Source organism: Engystomops pustulosus, chromosome 1 (genome assembly GCF_040894005.1).
Source record: "Engystomops pustulosus chromosome 1, aEngPut4.maternal, whole genome shotgun sequence".
NCBI lineage: Eukaryota > Metazoa > Chordata > Amphibia > Anura > Leptodactylidae > Engystomops > Engystomops pustulosus.
The window spans coordinates 237,339,449-237,359,520 of record NC_092411.1 but is presented as its reverse complement, the minus strand read 5'-3'; the positions used below and the strand labels follow the sequence as shown (position 1 = coordinate 237,359,520).

The window sequence follows — 20,072 nt, the reverse complement described above, 5'->3', positions numbered from 1 at the left end:
AAAACCAGGCCTCCTGCACAAGACCATTGATTTTATTTGGCTGTATTGACTGTTTTAGTAGTATTTTCCAGCGTCTCTGCCGTAGGTCCATGTCCAGACTGTGTATAATCTTTTTTTGCAGTCTGCAAAATAAGCGGAAGGCTGGCAAATTATATCAGTACCTGGTCCCAACCCCTAGGAATGTCACATGATTAGGTTACCCAGCCCGACTGACCTGCAAATACGGACAGCGCACGTTGACACAGGGTATCTTACCCCTGCGATACGCATGGGGAGCTCTCCACCTCCTGTCTCCTGCCTCCTCTTTGTCTACATACCAGCTCTATAGCAGTTCCTGCCCTTGGCCTATTTTTCATACTCTGAGATTTGGAGTATTTGGCGCTTTTTGCACGTCTTTCTTATCAGCACCTTTTGTAGTAGTTTTTCATGTTTTTTTTACTGAACTTTGCACTAGAGCACTAGCACTTTGTTATTGTATGTGATGCATTTACTTCTTGATCTTGACTCTTTTTTTGATTACTTATTTATTTGCTGTTTCATATTGGGCCAAGTGCAATTAAGAACTCACCTTGGTGAGTACTCCCATAGGACTGGTATCGAGGGCTTTATAGGATTTTCTAGTTGTTTATTATTATCTACCATGAACCTTACATTTTTGGATACTTTAAAGGAGGTTCACCGACTTTATTTATTGTCTGGATAGAGGTGGAATGTGGTTGACCCCCCACCTTGGTCTCCGCTTGTGGATTCCGTGTACATTATTATTTTTTTAGATGGTTTTAAATGTACCGCATGTCTGTTTATGGTCTGTTCTTGAATATCATGATTAAATAAAATTCTATGTATCTTGTGATTTATGTTATTTGTAGCCGCTTTTGTGCAATTCTTTTGCCTAGTCTGCTTTATAAGTATACCTAATTGCACTAGGCTTCCTTGACTACATATGGCTGTGCTAACCAATCCCTTTTGAATTACGTTGACACAGGGTATGTCATCTATACTTTTCACAGGCCTAAAGACTTGTATGGGAGAGCAGAGCCACAAACACGGCCAATTATAGGGCCAGCTCTGAGTTTTTTCACAGGGGAACCAACTTCAGACAGTGGGGGAAATTCATCAGAAGTGTCAGAAGAGCAGAACTGTTCTAGTTGCTCATGGCAACCAATCAGAGCTCAGCTTTTATTTTCCCACAGCTGTTAGAACAGTTCTACCTCAGACACTTCTGATAAATCTCCCCCAGTGCTTAGGAATCCTCAGCCATGTGCAGGAGAAATAAACAGAGCCACGAGACAGCCGCAAGAGCCACAGCCGTATCCCTGTTTTCTTAATTGACTTAAATCAATTTCTTTTACTTTTTGTAACCAATACACAAAAAAGTGCCCCCGAGTACTAGAGAAATTGCTAATTGTGCTGACCACAATCCCTATTCTCTCTTCTACCTAAACAGCATTGAATATATAGCTCCCTTAGGGAGAAATTGAGCAGCGTTCATAATCATTTGTGCTAAGGGAGACTGCAGCACATTGCAAGCTATGGCAATACAAAAAAAAAAAAAAAGTTGAGTTGAAAAATGATCTATTGTACAGTCATGTGCTGGTAGGCGTAGATGTAGAATCCAAAATTTAATTTTGATGATGTATTACACAAGTGATGCAATAAAGATTTTGTGCAGATTCAGTTTGGAGTAAATCAGATTTTTGTTTTTCAGCAGTGCGCCTTAACCTTTCAGACTTGCCTTCTTTTGTTTTCCATCTTAAAATTATGCAGAAATACGAGGTTTTCATTCTGTGACTGTAAAGCGGACTACTATAGGAAAATCACTTCCATGTATGTGGATCTTGATTGCTTGGCACCAATAGAAATATGCAAAAAGACAACAAATCTACTGCCCCAGTCAAAGGTATAGGAAGAAAGACACTTGCTCTCCGATTTCTTAAGGTTCAAAGAGGAGATTTTCTTCATTGTTTTTTGTTTTTTGTTTTTTTTTTTCTTTTGCTAAATATTTTCTGTTAAAATAATTTTTTAAGGTATTGTCCCATGAATATGCAGTGTAACTGGGCAGTGCTGGGGATAGATTATGCCCTAGCCATCAATGTGCCAGGACCAATAAGAACATTTCAAATAGAGCTTGAAAATTACTTTAAACAGGTTTTCCCACAAATCACGAAAATGACTGGTGGATAGGGCCCAAATTGAATTAGTGGGAAAATCCCTTTAAAAATGGAGGGTACCAGCAGTTTTGATCATACAAAGCTACAGACAGTGCTGGGTATTGGTCCCGGAAACCTGTGTTACCATACCCTTTATGTGCGTAGTTAATAGCAGCAGGACTGTGAAAAATGTACCGTATTTTCCTGTGTACAAGACCCCCAAGTTTGTAATTTTAAATATAGAGTTTGGGATATACTCCGTATTAGACAAGCTCTCTTCCAACGCACGTATGATAAAAATAAGGAAACAAACATCAGATTTGATTAACAGCTTCTGTACAAAAAAAAATTTAAAAATTCTATGTATTCTTCTGGCGCTAATAACTTTTTCATAATTTGTGTATGGAGCTGTTTGGGGTGTCATTTTTTGCTAGATGAGAGGACTTTTTAATTTCTATTATTTTAAAGGAAATCTACCATTAGGACCATGGATTATAAACCAAATACACCTACATGCTGGTGTGTGCCCCCTTTATCAGGATGTGCTCTTTTTTTTAACTTCTTATGCCCTTGTTTTTTAAGAAAATACGCTTTAAAAGCTATGCAAATGAGCTTGAGGGGCACCAGCCTCCATTAACTTCTATGGAACGTGGAGCCCCTCAGGCTCATTTTGAAGCCTTATTTCCTTAAGACATAAAAAGCTTAAAGAAGAGCTGATCCTGACAAAGGGGGCACACACCTGCATGTAAGTGTACTTGGTTTATAATCCATAATCCTGATGGTAGATGTCCTTTAAGGACTGTACGACCTTTTGGTCACTTTTTATAACATTTTATATATGTTGCAAAATGGCAAAAAAGTGGCATTTCAGACATTTGGGCACTATTTCCCATAATGGGGTTAAACACCGGGAATAACTGTTACTGTATTTTTTTTAGATCAAGAATTTTGTGATGCGGAGATCCCCAAAATGATTTATGATTTTTACTGTTTATTTTTGGATCAGTTCGAGGGAAAAGGAGAGATTTAAATTTTTAGGGTTTTTACATATTTTTTACTTTTCTTTACCATTTTTCAGACCCCCCCCCCCCTTTAGGTCAGGCCACACCTGACCATGGTTTGTGCAGGTATTGCAGCTCAGCTGTACAGAGATGAATGGAGATTAGTTGCAAAACCACACACAATCCATGGTAAGGAGAGAAGCTGTTTTTGGAAGGGAGATGATGTTTTTCAACCTTTATGGGATGTGGCCGAACCCTCAAAACAGCAAAGCACATTAAACAGGAAAAATGCTTACTGAAGAAACACTAAGAGAAAAGCTTTAAAGGCATCATAGGGAATGTTATAGGGAATGTGTAATAAGAAAATGAACAAAATATTTTTAGTTCTTAAGATTATTTGATGTTCTTTTTAAATTTAGAATCAATATTTAGCAGAATTCTAAACATTCTGTAATTCCAACGTTCACCACCAAGTGGATCCTTAGCTCTTTTGGCATGAGTGGTCCCCACTGGGAGTTTGAAACTTGTGCAAAGGTCATTGTTCAGAGAGAGGAGTTAATAAGCTGTGACCATCACCTACTGTGAAAGGTGAATTCTGTATGTAACCTACATATACTATATCTGATCATCAATTACGGATATGCGGGTGGTGGCTGTAAAGAAATCTCCTACACAATAGAAAGTAGTATTCATTCAAATGGATTCAAATGGCATATTAGGGTACTGCAGAAATTTGAGGGGTTTTTGTTAAATAAACAGACAAAACAGGTAACATGAGCAAGTAAAAAAAACAACAAAAAAGCTGACAAAATGTAAGTCCGAAATTTTTAAAAATGTATTATTTTCTGGTGGCAAGTTTCCTTTAACATTTCTTCCTATTTTCAGTTGGTAGAAAAATCATTTTATGAAGTGACAGGTTTAGGCAGGCAAGATGGACGGGCGGGGAGGCAAGACGGGTGGGCCGGCAAGTCGGCTGCTGGATTTTGGTATTTTTATATATTTCAACAATATTAAAAGTTTCCTTCTAATATTGGGAAATATAAATGAACCAGAATAATTTAAAGCGTGGTTACGTCTTTGGGAGCTGGCCCCTTAGTTCTCTCTTTTCTTGAGTGGAAGTATTGAATTTCTTCCATGATCACTTGCTATATTCATCCATTCTACCAAGTCCTAAGGGGGGTTACCAGTTTAAAACCTGAAACACATTAAGCACTTGAAGTGATTATAAGGGGCCAATTTGGAAAGTATTCTTGACATGGGGACAGCAGAAGGGAAGACTGGATGTCTGCGGTGGAATGGGAATAAAGGACACTTATTAGCGCTTAACGAAGAGCTCCGTGTCACACATGAGACGATCCCATTTAAATATAAGAAGGTTTCACGCTCGGCGTGATGAATGCAACTGATTGGCTGATGTGTTTAGCTTAATTTCTCTTGACATCTTAATCCTTCCTCCTCGTCATCTAGCCACAGAAAATTATCATAAGTCAGATACATAAGCAATTCCAAGACTCTTAAATATTTCACTCTGGGTGCACAGCTAAAGCACATACATCTCCAAAGTCATTTTTATCCAAGTAAATCTGCCTGAATTTTTTCTTTTTATAAACCCGTATAGACAAAGAATAAGCGAAAGCTTTTAAAGTTTCCATAATAGTATCTTTGGAGCTGTAGTTACACGGCTTTTGTGAATAAAAAAAAGAGGTTTTGGGTTACAATGCATTATTATCATTAAAGTCTAGTATTCTATAATAGAAAATGAAAAGTCCCTAATAACAGCAGCAGAAAACAGTCATTTGTGTGAACTTCATGATACACAGCTAATAATAAAGCACAATTATAGAGATTTGAATCAATTCTCATTTACATAAATTTTATTCTTAGTGGTATAGTTTTCCTGTGGGGAGATGTGTCCCTTCTTCATGTAGTCTCCGGCTACCGAGGTTGCCATGGTAACAGAACGCCGCTCCCCTATAACGCCACGGGGAGCAATAGGGGTGTTGCCGGTTAGTGTTTGCTGCATATTACAGCCCTCTCCGTTCACTCGCAGTCAACATGTGACAAACCAAGTCACATGTCGGAAAGGGGTTAAAGACACTCTGTCCCCAGCTTCTACACCACCATTAACTAAAATCCCGCTCAGGAAGTCATCAATATCTTTTATAGAATTCCATGATTTATTTTACATCGCCATCATTTAGCTATAAAGAAAAATTCCTCCAAAGTCCTATGCAACTGAGCTGAAAAGTGCAGAAGCTAGCCCACGACAAGTCACCCTTAAAGGGTAAAGAGACAGCATCACTTGTGCTCCACAGCATGTAAAACCATTTGTTTGGCATCATATTAAAGAGAAGTCTGAAGTCTTAGGCTGCATTCACACGTTCCGTTAACGCATGCGTTTTCAAACACATCAGAGCAGCTAACATTGTAAACGCAATGTTGAAAGCAATGTAATCGGGCAAATCTCCTCTTCACAGCTGCTCCGATGTGTTTGAAAACGCATATGTTAACACAAACAAAAAGCAACATGTGAATGCAGCCTTAATAAATTTGGGAATCTTACAAGTACGGATTAAAGGACAGATCTACAGAGTTACAAAGACTACACATTTATTGTTGGAGATAGGATTGAACTTTAACCTGAGCGCAGACCCAGGTAAGTGTACTTATATTATATATAGTTAACTGACCTTGGTTTAAGTGTATGCAAGAGTCATAAGGATCTCTTACTGGGTGACCGCAGATAAAACCAATGGGTGTGTTTGAGGACACCTTTGGAACAAACTATTTAGATCGCAAAGTTGTTAATGTTTATTGTTACAATAGGTAAATCTGAAATAATACAATCTGTAAATGTGCTGTATGATGCATAACATACCCTTTTAGTAGCCATTCATTAATCGGCGTAAGTGACAGCACTTGAAGGAAGAACCATATTGCTGTTGGGAAGAAGACGAGTGTAAACACCTGGACAAAGAGGTGAAGCTTCACATGCATCAGAGCACTGGTGAGTTCCTGGAAAGAAAACAGTCTGATATTATTTGAGAATACTCTACTATTTAAAAAAAAAAAAAAAAAAGAAGTAAATGTATTTTAAAAAAGCCATTTCTAAAGAATTTTCTTTCACTTGCATCATAAAAAAATTAATTCAATGCTCAAACCTCAGTTCTTAAAGCAATAACGATTTGCTCTTGCATACGCTAAAAAACTTAAATTTAAGAACTCTAAATAACTGATGAGAATTAATATGTCAAACAACTTTATCTAACTACAAGTAGCAGAATAAAAGTCTTGTAATCTTGTGTGTAATCCTCACATATAGTATTTCTACTGAAACTGAATCCACCTTAAAGTCATTAGATTAGGACATACTCATAACGTTTTATGTATGTGATACAGACAAGGAATTAAATCAAAGCCTGATCCTATGCGACAAATCTTGTCTCCATTTAACAGAATTGGAATCACATTGCAGAACACGGTAATGTATACATAACAGCAGATGTTTCTTATTAACTAGTTGATCTGCTGTAAAATCAATACTTCTATACCCTAGTGAATATACAGTTACCACATGGTATATGCTAAGTAATTCTCTGCACAGCAGATGGGCAAAGCGAATACTGTTGGTTTATCTGTAATGCAGACAGAGATCTGCGGAACCTGCACATAAACAGACCCATGCTGCAGAGATCAGTATACAAAATCAGTCAAGTAAAAGCTCTTCCTTACAGAGACTTTGCCAATAAAGGCCAACTTGCATGCCTGTAGAAACTTACAGCCACCGATGCTCCACTGGTAGCAATGTTTTCCTTATTCCAACCTTGAAACATATTCAGAATGTATACAGAATGTTACAGGTATTTACCATGGACTTCACCGTTTACAATGTAAACCCCACCAATAACACTATAAATTCTGCATCAAAAACAACACTATTTATGTCACTGCAGATGTCATCAAGGGGTATGTTTGGCATTAGCCATCCTCAAATATTCATGACTTCAGAAGGTTACATGAAGTTATGATAAAGATAAGGGTTAAAGGAAATCTACCATCTAACCAAAATAAAGCTAAACATACTCACCTATTGTCCTCTTCACCTTCATCCCAGCGCTTGTCTTCTCCAAGATTAACATGCCGGGATTGCCTGAAAAAAAGACTTCTAAAAAGCATGGCAGAGTGCTGGGACACATTGTCCGGTGCTCCAGGATGCTAATTATTCACACCTCCTGTGTGACATCACCTCCCTCTGCAACACAGGAGAAGAAGGTGTCCATCAAGAAGAAGGCATGAATTCACGTGAAGTGAATTCGCGTGAAGTCACCTCCATCTCTGATGCTGGAGGGAGGGGGCAAGAGGCGTGAATAATTAACAGCCTGGAGCGCCTGAAATTGCGTCCCTGCAATCCGGCCTGCTTTTAATAAGTTTCTTTTCAGCAAGTGTCAAGAGTAGAAGAGACCAACGCTGGGATCAAGATGAAGGGGACATAAGGCAAGTATGTGTAGTTTAATTTTGGTCACACCCCATGACCAAATCTACCATCAATAACAAGCATGGATAAACCAGGGGCACTTACTCATAGATCCAGGCACATTGACTGTGGTAATCAGAGTTTTGGAGTCCGAGTCAGAGGAGTCGTTATTAAATGGACCGACTCAGACTTCACAAACATACAAAAAATTATTTTAAAAATTATGAATTTTTCCTTAAATGTCTATTTCTGATCTAAAAATGTAGGCCAGGGGTGAACAACATTTATTGGTTCAAGGGTCACATTGTCATATTACTAAGAGGAGCAGTGGTAACCAACATCCTAGATAACACATGAGAGACCGCCAGAGAATACAACTAATGGACTAATAATACCCCATGGCAGACAAGAACAATAAATAAATCCTTTACTTGCACCATGCTGCAGCTTCTTCTCTCTTACATGCACCACTCTGGTCTGTGTCCTCAACCCAACGAATACAACCAGTGTCAGGAGTCAGGATACAGAGTGGAGTAATAAGAGAGGACCAGGGAGCGGTGAGGACTTCTCAACTCTACTCACCACTACCCAGCCTTCTGCACCAATCATCACTTCCCCTAGTTATGGATACGCTCATTTCTAGGGTTTTAGTCGAGATGAAAGCGGCTGCACTTTTTGTACATGTTCAGCAGTGAAGCTCCTTCACTACAGATCACAGGAAAAGTGAACTGGGAAGGGCTCCCCAAATTTATCTCAGCACTGGTACAGTGACCAGGAAAAGTTCATTTTTGTGGAGCTGGAGTTGAATTTGGGGAAATTGAGGAGTCGGAGTCAAAAGTTTGGCTTATCAACTCCACAACTTTTATTTTGTCTCCTTTTTTCTAAAATCAACTTTTAAAATTATGCTAATAAGTCTGAATAGCGTTAAAAGAGTCCCTTCATACTGTAGCTTCACATGCAGTTACACTGTGCAGGAGCATTTCTCCCCTCCAACTGTGTGAGATTACAGCAGGCTGAATGAAGTGCTTATGGACCTGGGTGGATGGGGGAGACATGCTCCTGCACAGTGTAAAAGCCTGTGAAGCTACAGCATGGAGAGGCTCTTGTGATGTCTCCCTAGAGCCCTTTTGGCTCATTAACATAAATTTGTTGCTTTTAGAAGGAAGGAGGCCATGGATAACACATATGAGAAGATGGCCACAGTCACAGTTCCTGGATCTATATGTAAGCTGGTTTATCCATGCTTAATTTTGATGGTAGAGTTCCATTAAAAAGGTACGGGTCAGGCAGAAGCCGCTAATAATGTTCCTTAAAGGTCACCTACCACCAGGATGAAGCACTTTGCATACAGTCTTTTTTTTCCTGGTGGTAGATGTCCTTTAAATGTTTCTGTGAGCTTCTGTTTATTATTCTCTATGCTCTGCTGTAAGGCAACCCAATGGTTAATCCTTACTTGTCCTGCTTTGCAGCTGCTATGGATGGGCTATAAAGTCCTCAGATCTCTCACTTAGTGCCTGGTGATAAGGAATTTCCTTGTAGGTCTTGCTACCCATCTGTTTCAATGTGTGGCGCCCGTTCCTAGGACCATTCCTTCTGTGTGTTCCCTTGGATCAATATATTCTTGGTACCTTTCCCTGGTTATTAGCCCAGGCCTATTTCCCAAATATTTACCTCTGTATGCTCTTATTTTGTCGATTTTTGCCGACATTGCTGCCCCATGTTGGCAATGACTACATTTTAATACTATTCTTAGTCAATGGTATTCTCTGCAGCAATGTGTCTGCATACAAATAAAGCGTAAGAGTTGTGTATTCTTTGTATTAGGGTTTGTCCGTGAATCAAAGACTGTACACTGGTAGGATTACATGGACTGACCACAATGCAGAGGAGGGGACTCCATACATTATATTGATATATTATGCGCTGAGCTTTGTCCAGTGCTGTTTTACAGGGACTCCTTGCATCATATACTGTATCACTCTATCCCGTCCTCAGTACATGAACTATTGCCAATGCCCATGTACTCACTCATGAACCAACCACAGCCGTGTGAATTCGTACTCTCAGGTACAGTAAAACCTCTCCTAAAAAGATAACTTTTTGAGCTAAGCAAAAGTTATTACAGGCGGTCCCCTACTTAAGGACACCCGACTTACAGACAACCCATAGTTACAGATGGACCCCTCCGCCCACTGTGACCTCTGGTAAAGCTCTCTGGATGCTTTACTATAGTCCCAGACTGCAATGATCAGCTGTGAGGTGTCTGTAATGAAGCTTTATTGATAATCCTTGGTCCCATTACAGCAAAAATTTTGAAACTTCAATTGTCATTGGGACAAAAGAAAAAAATGTGTCTAGAACTTCAATTATAAAATATACAGTTTCGACTTACATACAAATTCAACTTAAGAACAAACCTCCAGACCCTATCTTGTATGTAAGCCGGGGACTGCCTGTATATAACTTTTATAGGACCATCTGCATAAAAGACCATGTTTTAATGCAATTTTGGGTGGTAGTTCCAAAGATGTTTTACTCTACAAGAGAGAGGCACTAGACAGAATTGGGATGAAGTTCCATCGCTAGAGGATATCCCAGGGGTAAATATGATTGTATCCACTCGAGACCAATACAGTTTCCGAGGGAAAGAACAAGAAACAAAGCTGCACGGGCAGTAGACGTGTAAGCAGCTGGGCGCTTCACATATAAATCAGGAAATATGATGCAACTCATCCTGATGTATTTATGTAGAACAAGACACAAGCTACAAATGATGCCTTCATTACACCAATCTGACTGTGTAAGTGGAGGCCCCATGGTGTCTAACAAAATATAGATTTCCTGGATGCAAGGATATAAAAATGCTTTCAGGATATATTAAAACAAACAACATGGGAAATAGAACAAGTGAATACCGTGGAAATAAAGACACGCATGTATTTCTTGCACAAATATTTAACTTTTCATTTCTGAGACTGGTTCTTGTTTGACATCTATTATACCGTCTTCCATTCTGCATTTTCCCTGTTGGTACATGAATTACATTTGCAGGATTTGGAGGTTTTTGCTGTGCTTTAATAACCATCCTCTTGAGATGTTCAGATAAATAAACGCAATTTGTCTCCAAGCTTCATTTGTAGCTGTAGTAGGATACAGACCCATTAACATTCCCATACACGGTGCCTATCTGCAATAAGATGCTCTGGTGAATTTAATGGCTCTGATCCACAGTGGGGAAATGCATTACATGCTGTAAATTGAATTAAGCAATATAATAATTAGTGTATAAGCTACAGGATCTACAAGCTGATGGTGAGAATGTCTCCACCTGATGAGCACTATGGGAAACAACACCTGGAAACTCAACCTTACACGTCAGCAGCGACACCCAGAATGACAAACTTTTATATGCATGTCGCCTGAGAATTGTACAAGATGTACTGTGCCGGCAATGAATGGGCAGGGATACTTAAAGGGGTGTTCCCATCTGAGGATTCACATTTAATTTAAATAATCTGACATACGTATATACACATTCTTTAATTGGTTGTTATTAAAAAAAAATAATAATAATTTCCCATAAATAAAGCCCTGTTGGCCCTTAGAAACAAGATTCCTGTCCTTGGATAGGACCACCCCCTGCACCTTGGCAGAAGTGGTCTGACGTGCTATGGACGCGCCTGACCACTTGGACTGGGTGTTCTTTAACACAGAACAATTGTGGGACATACTGTAGCTCCCGGACATCTGTGCAATCCCTTCAGCAGAGGAGGTCGCATCCAAGGACAACAATCTCGTTTTAAGGGACATCATGGCTACATTTATGGAAAACTATCTTCACACAGGTACTTTTTTTTTTTACAAAATATCCAGTTGAAGAAATGGCTTCCAACCAAGACGTTCACATGTCAGGATAGATGACCTATTGGTGAAAGAGGGTCCAGTCCAGATGTGAACAAACCCAAAGGAAAGGTGAAAAAATATTGAGACTGCATAGCCCAAGTGGTTTCTTGTAGAGATCAAGGTGGTCCCAGAAATGGAACCTGCATCTAACATTTATCTATGTGTAACTGCATAATGCAGAAAGAAGAAATTCCTCAATATAAAAGCTGCTATAATATGTCAACGAAACAAGAAAAAAATGATACATCTAAGTGGTACTTGAATATGGAAAACAGACCATAACAACACACATACATAATAAAGAATCTGTTGTGCATTCATAACCCACAGCATCTTATTTGACATTACAATATATATTTTTATCAAAATACGATAGAGCTAACCCAGGAACCCATTATATCCTTAGAAAATAAGTGTATATACTCTACCTCTGTTTTTAATGACAGTCCACTGTTGAAGAAAATAGCAGACACAGCAATGTAGGTTATTGTGATTTCTGGCTTCAATGGTCCTAAGAGAAAAGAAGATACAAAGTTGGTTTAATTGAGATTGTATGATGCATACATTCCAAATCTCTTCTAAATAACATTGACTTACTAATGAAATTGGTAGAGGAACTTCCAATGACATTGATGCTAATGTAATTGTATACAATTCTACTATACTATTCTAGTTACTGAAGATGGTCATTAAGCCAAGACTACAGCTCCACCAAAATGTTACCGACTCCATGAATCACACTTCACAGTCCTGTTTTCCTGGTCGCTCTAGTAGTGCTGAGATAAATGTCGGCATTCCTTCCCAGTGAAACTTCACTCCTGAGCATGTGCATAAAGTGCAGCACACATTCATCTCAACTAAAAGGGGAACTGGGGTGCACAAGCCAGGCCGACACGCCACAAGCAGGCTGTCAAGCCATGAGTTGGGGTCCAATGAGAACTTCCATATCTGAAGTAACATAACTGAAGCATTCATTGGAGGACGGATAGTGGTGAGGGCGGCTCAGAGGTGCTCACTTCTCCAGGGGGGTCCTTATCTGGCACACGGCTCTGTGTCTGAGGTCAGAAGCCAGAGCAGAGTGCCCACAGGAGAAGACCCAGGAGTGGCGAGTACTTTTATACTTAACTACTTACTTATAATTTATTACACGTTTGTGGAGTTAGTTCATTTTATCACGACTTTGATTTGGACCCCAACAAAATTGTCACCTACTTAGACTCCACGGACCTGGATATAAGACTTCATGCCACTACCCAGTGTGCAAAACGGTTCACAATTAGGTATCGTTTGCTGCCTATTATGGCTGGCAGACATCAGCAGGGGGAAAGGGGCAGGTACCCGCTCCCCCCAGTTGTCCATTGGAAGCGACTGGCAGCGGTGCAAAATATATGCCTGCCAGTGTAATGGTGTGGTGACACTTTCTCTCCCCACTGTGAATATGCATAATGCAAATCTATGGGGCCTGTTTGTGAGGTCATTTACAGTCCCATGCATGTAGTCTTCGGGATAGCACAGCCAGTTCTCTGAAAAAAGTTTATACTGTATCAGCACATCAGAATAATGTCCATAAAAGCAACAAGTCACATGGGCAGTCACATGTCTCAACGTCATAGTCTAGTTATTACCACATCCAAAACTGGTGTAGAAGACTTTATAGGAGATCAAGAAAATAATAAAATGTTATGTTTCCCCATCACTCTTGGGTGGGAGTCTCTTAAACAAGATAAGAACTGTTTATGGTTTCAACCAGTGAATGGCAGATGATGCTCTTGATCCATTTCTTGTTCTGTCAGGAGTCACCCTGGATGGTCGAGTGCATTGGCGAAATGGTATAAAACCTTGTATTTTTTTTTTTTTTTTTTTTAAGAAATTTATAGAAACATTCCCAGAAAAAAAAGCATTATAAAATGTTGACTAACAGAAGAAGCTTTTGTAGCCTCTAATGTATTATGTTATCTAGTCTTTTATAGTACGATACACTTCACAGACAGATCTGAGAGGACTACTGGCAGGTTACTCATTTAAATGACTGCTAGGAAAACCGGACCTGCTCCTGGTTATTTCTTGCCGGATTGTGGACAAGTTTACAGCCTTCAGCAATGTACGGGGTGACATCTCCGTTGAAGACAACAATTTGAATATTTGTCAACACATTTTCTGAGTCGTATTGATGCTCGAGGAAGAGAAAAATAACCACGGCTGAAATAAGACTTGAAGAGCTCCCAATGCAGGTCAGCGAGTCCTTCAGCCCAGTGTAAAGTGACAGCTAGGATTGTTTTCTGGATCTAGTCATGTCGTAGCTCTCTGGGGAAACCTAGTCACCGGCACACAGCAGCTCTGAAGGACTTTATCTACATTTTATTCTCCCTTCTATAGGATGTTCACTTCTGTGCAAGTAGTGGCCACTAGCTAAAATTACTTATCAAACCAGTAATTATCTGCTTCACCGAGTCAATTACTGCCCGTAAACATCCACCAAAAAAACATTTGTAGAAAGTTTAATACAGATTTTCATGCAGATTTTCTATATGAAAATCTTGAGCATGTGCTGTAGTACTGTATGTTAGATGTGTAAGACCTGGGCCTGCCGTTTTCAGCTGCTAGCGAGCCATCTTTCCCAAGAAAATAACAATGGGGAAAATAACAATGGGGCAGCTGAATTTTAACCCCTTAGTGACCAAGCTCATTTTGCGTCTTGATGACCAAGGCCTATATTTCAAAACCAGCACGTGTCACTTTATCCGATTATAACTTTAGAAGGCTTTAACTTACCCAAGTGTTTTTTAGTTTGTTTTTCCGTAACGTTTTGTACTTCAAGTTAGTGGGAAATTTTTGTTGACATATTTAGCATTTATTTATGAAAAATAGTGAAATTGATAAAAAATTTGGAAAAATGTGCTATTTTCAAAATTCAAAATGTTCTGTTTTTCAAACAAATAGTCTTACTACCATTTACCAGATCTCAGCTTTGTGTTGCGTCATTTTAGAAGGGTCCTTTTGTTTTATTATGATACTAGAAAAACTTACATAAAACTAAACTAAAAGGGCACTGTCCCGCGTTGCGTTTTGGCTGGGCGGGCCACGGCCCGATCGCATCGGTGTTTCTATGTAATTGCCTGCGGTCGGGAACGAGATGCTGGCATTTTGCACAAACGCAGCCATAAACGTCCCGCGTGACAGCGCCCATAAAACTGTTTCATACTTAGGAGTATGGCTATGTATGGAGTTGGCTAAGGTGTCATTTTTTTCCAGGAAAAGCTGACGTTTTCATTGCTACCATTTTGGGGACAGTGCGACCTTTAGATCACTTTTTATTACATATTTTATGTGTTAGGAAACGGCAAATAAGTGGCAATTCATACATTTGAGCACTTATGTCCTAGCCAAAGGCCCCTATTAACCAATGTAAACGCGTTGTAAACCAAACTTGTGACCCCAGCCTACAAATACAAAGAGCTGCAACAGTCTTAGAAAATTACGGACAACATGAGATACAGCATATCTAAGGTGAAGGGCTTGGTAAATCCCAATTCTTCTCTCTGGACCAAAGGGGAAAAAAATTATATTTCACTGTCCACTCCCTGCTTTTGCCTTAAAAAGGACCTCTCAGATCATTCATACTAAAGTAAGCAGCTACCTAGCCCTCCCCCAATTATCATATGGTTAAATGTGTAGCTTTATTGGAACAGAGCTTAGAGGTCCGGCGTACTCATGAGGGGATGGTTTGAGGCACTCCCCTCTTCAGCTTCTCTCCGGGGGCATCACTTCAACACCAGATACGAGTAGTGACTGCCAGGCTCCATGCTGCCGTCAGCACCTCCTCAGACCGCCCCCCTCATGAATATGCCGGACCGCTGTAAGCTAGGTCCAACAATCGGACTGCTACCTAGTGGAGTATAACCTAGCTTTTCGGTATGTTCCGATAAAGCTACACAGATGCCCCTATTTTCGGTTCTATAGTACCTTGAGCCATGCTTTTTGTGTTATATTAAAAATATGAATTTAATTGTTCAGATCACATTCAGCTTGTGGTTCTGGGACAAGTAATCAATGCAACGGTTCTGGCAAGAATGGACACATCCCCAGCACTGTTATCAGTCCATGTTTCTAGGTCAGTAGTCAAATGTTTCTCCAAATGCCTCATATGTTAAAGGTCTCAATAGTGTCACAACCATCTAACAGCCCCCCCCTTCCCAAAAACCATGATCAGACACTAACCACCCAGCCAGTGTCAGGGTGCGGTCACACGTCGCGTTTAACGCATGCGTTTAAAAACGCATTGCAATAGCTGGAGAGTGATTTGCCTAATTAAACAGCTGCTAACAACTGTGTTTACAAAACAAAACCGTTAACGCATTGTTAACGCATGTGTTAACATCGCGGTTAACGCATGCATTTTGTAAACACAAGTGTTAAGAGCTGTTTAATTAGGCAAATCACTCTTCAACTATTCCAATGCGTTTTTAAACGCATGCGTTAAACGCGACGTGTGACCGCACCCTCAGGGTTACAACAAGAGTTCACAGGACCCAATGGGTAGTAAGTTTTGGTGAAGTATAAATGAGGGGCCTAGGGTGCGGTCACACGTTGTAGTTACGACTGCATCGCAATCAGCTTTGAGGTGGTTTTAGGTGCAGTTTTGTTAATTTCACAGGCGAAAGACATGAACTGAACGGGTGAATTTGATTTTGAAGAGGAAACCTACTAAACAAATGTCATTCACCTGTTGATTTGATGTCTTTCACTTGTTAAAATAAGAAATTGCACCTTAAACCACCTCATAACTAATTACAATACAGTTTTAACTGCAACATGTGACCGTACCCCTAATCCGATGGATTGTCAAAACCAGATAAATTGTAATTCCAGCAAGTTGTTTTTGATCTGCCGACTTGCAAAACTGGATGCCAGGCTGAACCCATCATGTTGGCAGTCAGGAAGTGGGTCAAGGCAGGTATCCGCTGCTGAAATACCTTAGGCAAAAAGGAACAAGCACTGATTCTTTCCAGCTGTAATGTGTTCCCTGCATGTAGTTATAGTAGGAACCATTCAGATTATTAGGATACAAGACCCTAGATACACTGACACAAATCTGTTTCTACTTTGTATTAACAACAAAGCATCCTCTGTTTTGCAACTACGATTACATTTGTAGCAGTGAGGCAAACCACAGGGTGAATAATCCCCTATTCCTGGAGAGGCAATGCCATGTACAACCTCCTGAATTCCTGTTCACTCCAGCAGGACAGGATTAGCAGAGTCCAGAGAGTCCAGGTTGTGGTCAATCTCTAGTATACAATGGATTAGGGCAGAGAACCAGACTAGATCCTGTAATACAGTCACAGGGACTGGAACCTTCAGCCACAGCAGTGGCCCCCTCCTGAAATGGCTTGTAGCCTGGAGTAGTGTAGTGGTACAGGATCCTCAGTATGGCTCATAATGGCAGCTAGATTCATTCAGCGCATCAGGTATTCCTTCATACAGTAACCAGCTGTAGGCACTATAATGTCAGCTATTAAACTAAGAGCGCACATAATAGTAATAATTATACTGCTACATCTCCTCCTCATATAATTTACTACAAGGAGGATAAATACTTCAGGCTGTCTCCAATGCAGCAACGATCACAATAAATGGAAATACCGTGGATTATGTCAGTTGTGACTTCTATATCATTTCTCTCAATATAAATATTAATGGATCAATATTAATGGAGCAAAACCATGTAACGTGAGCAGTAGTGGATACAGAAGTAGAGGAAAATATGTTCTGATCCAGTATTACTGACTTCCAAAGTGAAACAAACTATTAAAATTTTACAGAACGGTAAAGTAGTAATGAAGCGCAGACACGGGCTGATGTACGACAGCAAATGCCTCCACGGCCTGCATCAGGTAATTCCCTTCTAGTATCACTACTATAGGAAGAGAAACTCATGTAACTGGCATGTGAATAAATAACTTTATCCTTCAGATAAAAACCTGTATCATATGAAATCCGATACATATAAAGAAGTACCAATATACGGCCTGACTCCCCCCACACACTTTACAAAACCTTTATGTATGCACATACCTGGGAAATACGTGATGGAAAATGTGCCATTTACTGTGGAATCCATTCACATTGGTGCCAATGGGCAGGTCACACACATTCACACTGGTGCCAATGGGCAGGTCACACACATTCACACTGGTGCCAATGGGCAGGTCACACACATTCACACTGGTGCCAATGGGCAGGTCACACACATTCACACTGGTGCCAATGGGCAGGTCACACACATTCACACTGGTGCCAATGGGCAGGTCACACACATTCACACTGGTGCCAATGGGCAGGTCACACACATTCACACTGGTGCCAATGGGCAGGTCACACACATTCACACTGGTGCCAATGGGCAGGTCACACACATTCACACTGGTGCCAATGGGCAGGTCACACACATTCACACTGGTGCCAATGGGCAGGTCACACACATTCACACTGGTGCCAATGGGCAGGTCACACACATTCACACTGGTGCCAATGGGCAGGTCACACACATTCACACTGGTGCCAATGGGCAGGTCACACACATTCACACTGGTGCCAATGGGCAGGTCACACACATTCACACTGGTGCCAATGGGCAGGTCACACACATTCACACTGGTGCCAATGGGCAGGTCACACACATTCACACTGGTGCCAATGGGCAGGTCACACACATTCACACTGGTGCCAATGGGCAGGTCACACACATTCACACTGGTGCCAATGGGCAGGTCACACACATTCACACTGGTGCCAATGGGCAGGTCACACACATTCACACTGGTGCCAATGGGCAGGTCACACACATTCACACTGGTGCCAATGGGCAGGTCACACACATTCACACTGGTGCCAATGGGCAGGTCACACACATTCACACTGGTGCCAATGGGCAGGTCACACACATTCACACTGGTGCCAATGGGCAGGTCACACACATTCACACTGGTGCCAATGGGCAGGTCACACACATTCACACTGGTGCCAATGGGCAGGTCACACACATTCACACTGGTGCCAATGGGCAGGTCACACACATTCACACTGGTGCCAATGGGCAGGTCACACACATTCACACTGGTGCCAATGGGCAGGTCACACACATTCACACTGGTGTAAATGGGCAGGTCACACACATTCACACTGGTGTAAATGGGCAGGTCAAATCGGTCACACAGAAATTGATATTGGTGCTAAAAATTTCTGACTGGTCACAAACCAAATGTACCAGTGGCCTCTCACAAGTACTGGTGCCACTGGGTAGGTCACTGGTAACACATCAGTGTTTGAAGTATGACATAGTGATCCCTGTAACCAGATTATGTTATTACCGAGGTACTCAGTGCCTGGCATAGCCCCCTGCTGCCCTCCACGGCTGAAGTGGTCAGTGCCTGGCATAGCCACCTGCCCCGTGCTGCCCTCCACGGCTGAAGTGGTCAGTGCCTGGCATAGCCCCCTGCCCTGTGCTGCCCTCCACGGCTGAAGTGGTCAGTGCCTGCCTTGTGCTGCCCTCCACGGCTGAGACAGTCAGTGCCTGGCATAGCCCCCTGAGCTGCCATCCATGGCTGAGACAGTCACTGCCTGGCATAGCCCCCTGGGCTGCCCTCCATGGCTGAGGCAGTCAGTGCCTGGCATAGCCCCCTGCCCTCCATAGCCCCCTGCTGCCCTCCATAGCTGAAGTAGTCAGTGCCTGGCATAGCCCCCTGCTATCCTCTATGGCTCAGGCAGTCCGGGTGATGCAGGACACGGAAGTGCTCGGCTCAGCTGTGCTACGTGTCACTATAGCCGGCACTCTGTGCCCTCCAGCAGTGGCAGGCTCCGGTAGCACCTGGCCGTAGTCTCTTCCAGTGCAGGCAGAGGACTGCTGGGAGTTGTAGTTCTCCTGGGTAACACTAGTTATATAGACGCTATAAGCTCCATGTCCGGGCACACACTTACCCCCTTTCTCTCCTATGGACGGCTCTAGCTTAGCTGCTGTTATGACCAGGATGATGCCCAGGATGAACCACTCTTTCCTCAGTCTCTCCAGTAGGCCCATTGTGCCGGCGCTGCAGCTGTGCTATGTAAGGTACACGTCCCCGGGCTGTGTGACACGTCTCTTTACATACATGCAGCACGTCCGGCCTCTGAGGTAAACCCCGCACAGGGAGGCTTGGCACAAGCAATCAATTCATTTCAGCGGGGCCAGGCGTCAGTATCCAGGGCTGAGGAAGTCTCCCAGCGCGCCGCCATCATTACCACGCAGCTGCGAATAGCCGCGCATCCCAACACACAGGCGCCGAGAGCTCCCAGGCTGGAGCGTACCACAGGCGCCGAGACCCCCCAGGCTGGAGCGTACCACGGCCGGGCCGTGGGGGGCGGCAGCACGGACTCCTCTCCCCTTCTGCCAGCAGTTCTTACACAGAATGGAGCTGAGCCCGAAGCCATCGGTGTGTGTGTACCGTCCAGTCTGGAGTACTGCTGGACCTGGTACCTTGCGGTGCCGGTTCCATAACGCTCCTTTCT

The 20,072-nt window shown here is 41.9% G+C and overlaps 1 protein-coding gene across 1 annotated transcript in view; it reads right to left on the bottom strand.

Moving 5' to 3' along the window:
- SLC10A7 (solute carrier family 10 member 7) overlaps positions 1-19,863 on the bottom strand; it is a 107,496-nt gene extending 87,633 nt beyond the window's left edge. The window contains exons 1-3 of the mRNA XM_072121752.1: positions 19,506-19,863; positions 11,957-12,039; positions 6,030-6,166 (exon numbers count right to left, since the gene is read on the bottom strand). Coding sequence (XP_071977853.1) covers positions 6,030-6,166; positions 11,957-12,039; positions 19,506-19,605 — 320 coding nt within the window. The 5' untranslated portion in view covers positions 19,606-19,863. The remainder of the gene's footprint in view (positions 1-6,029; positions 6,167-11,956; positions 12,040-19,505) is intronic.
- Between the last annotated feature and the right edge of the window lie 209 nt (positions 19,864-20,072).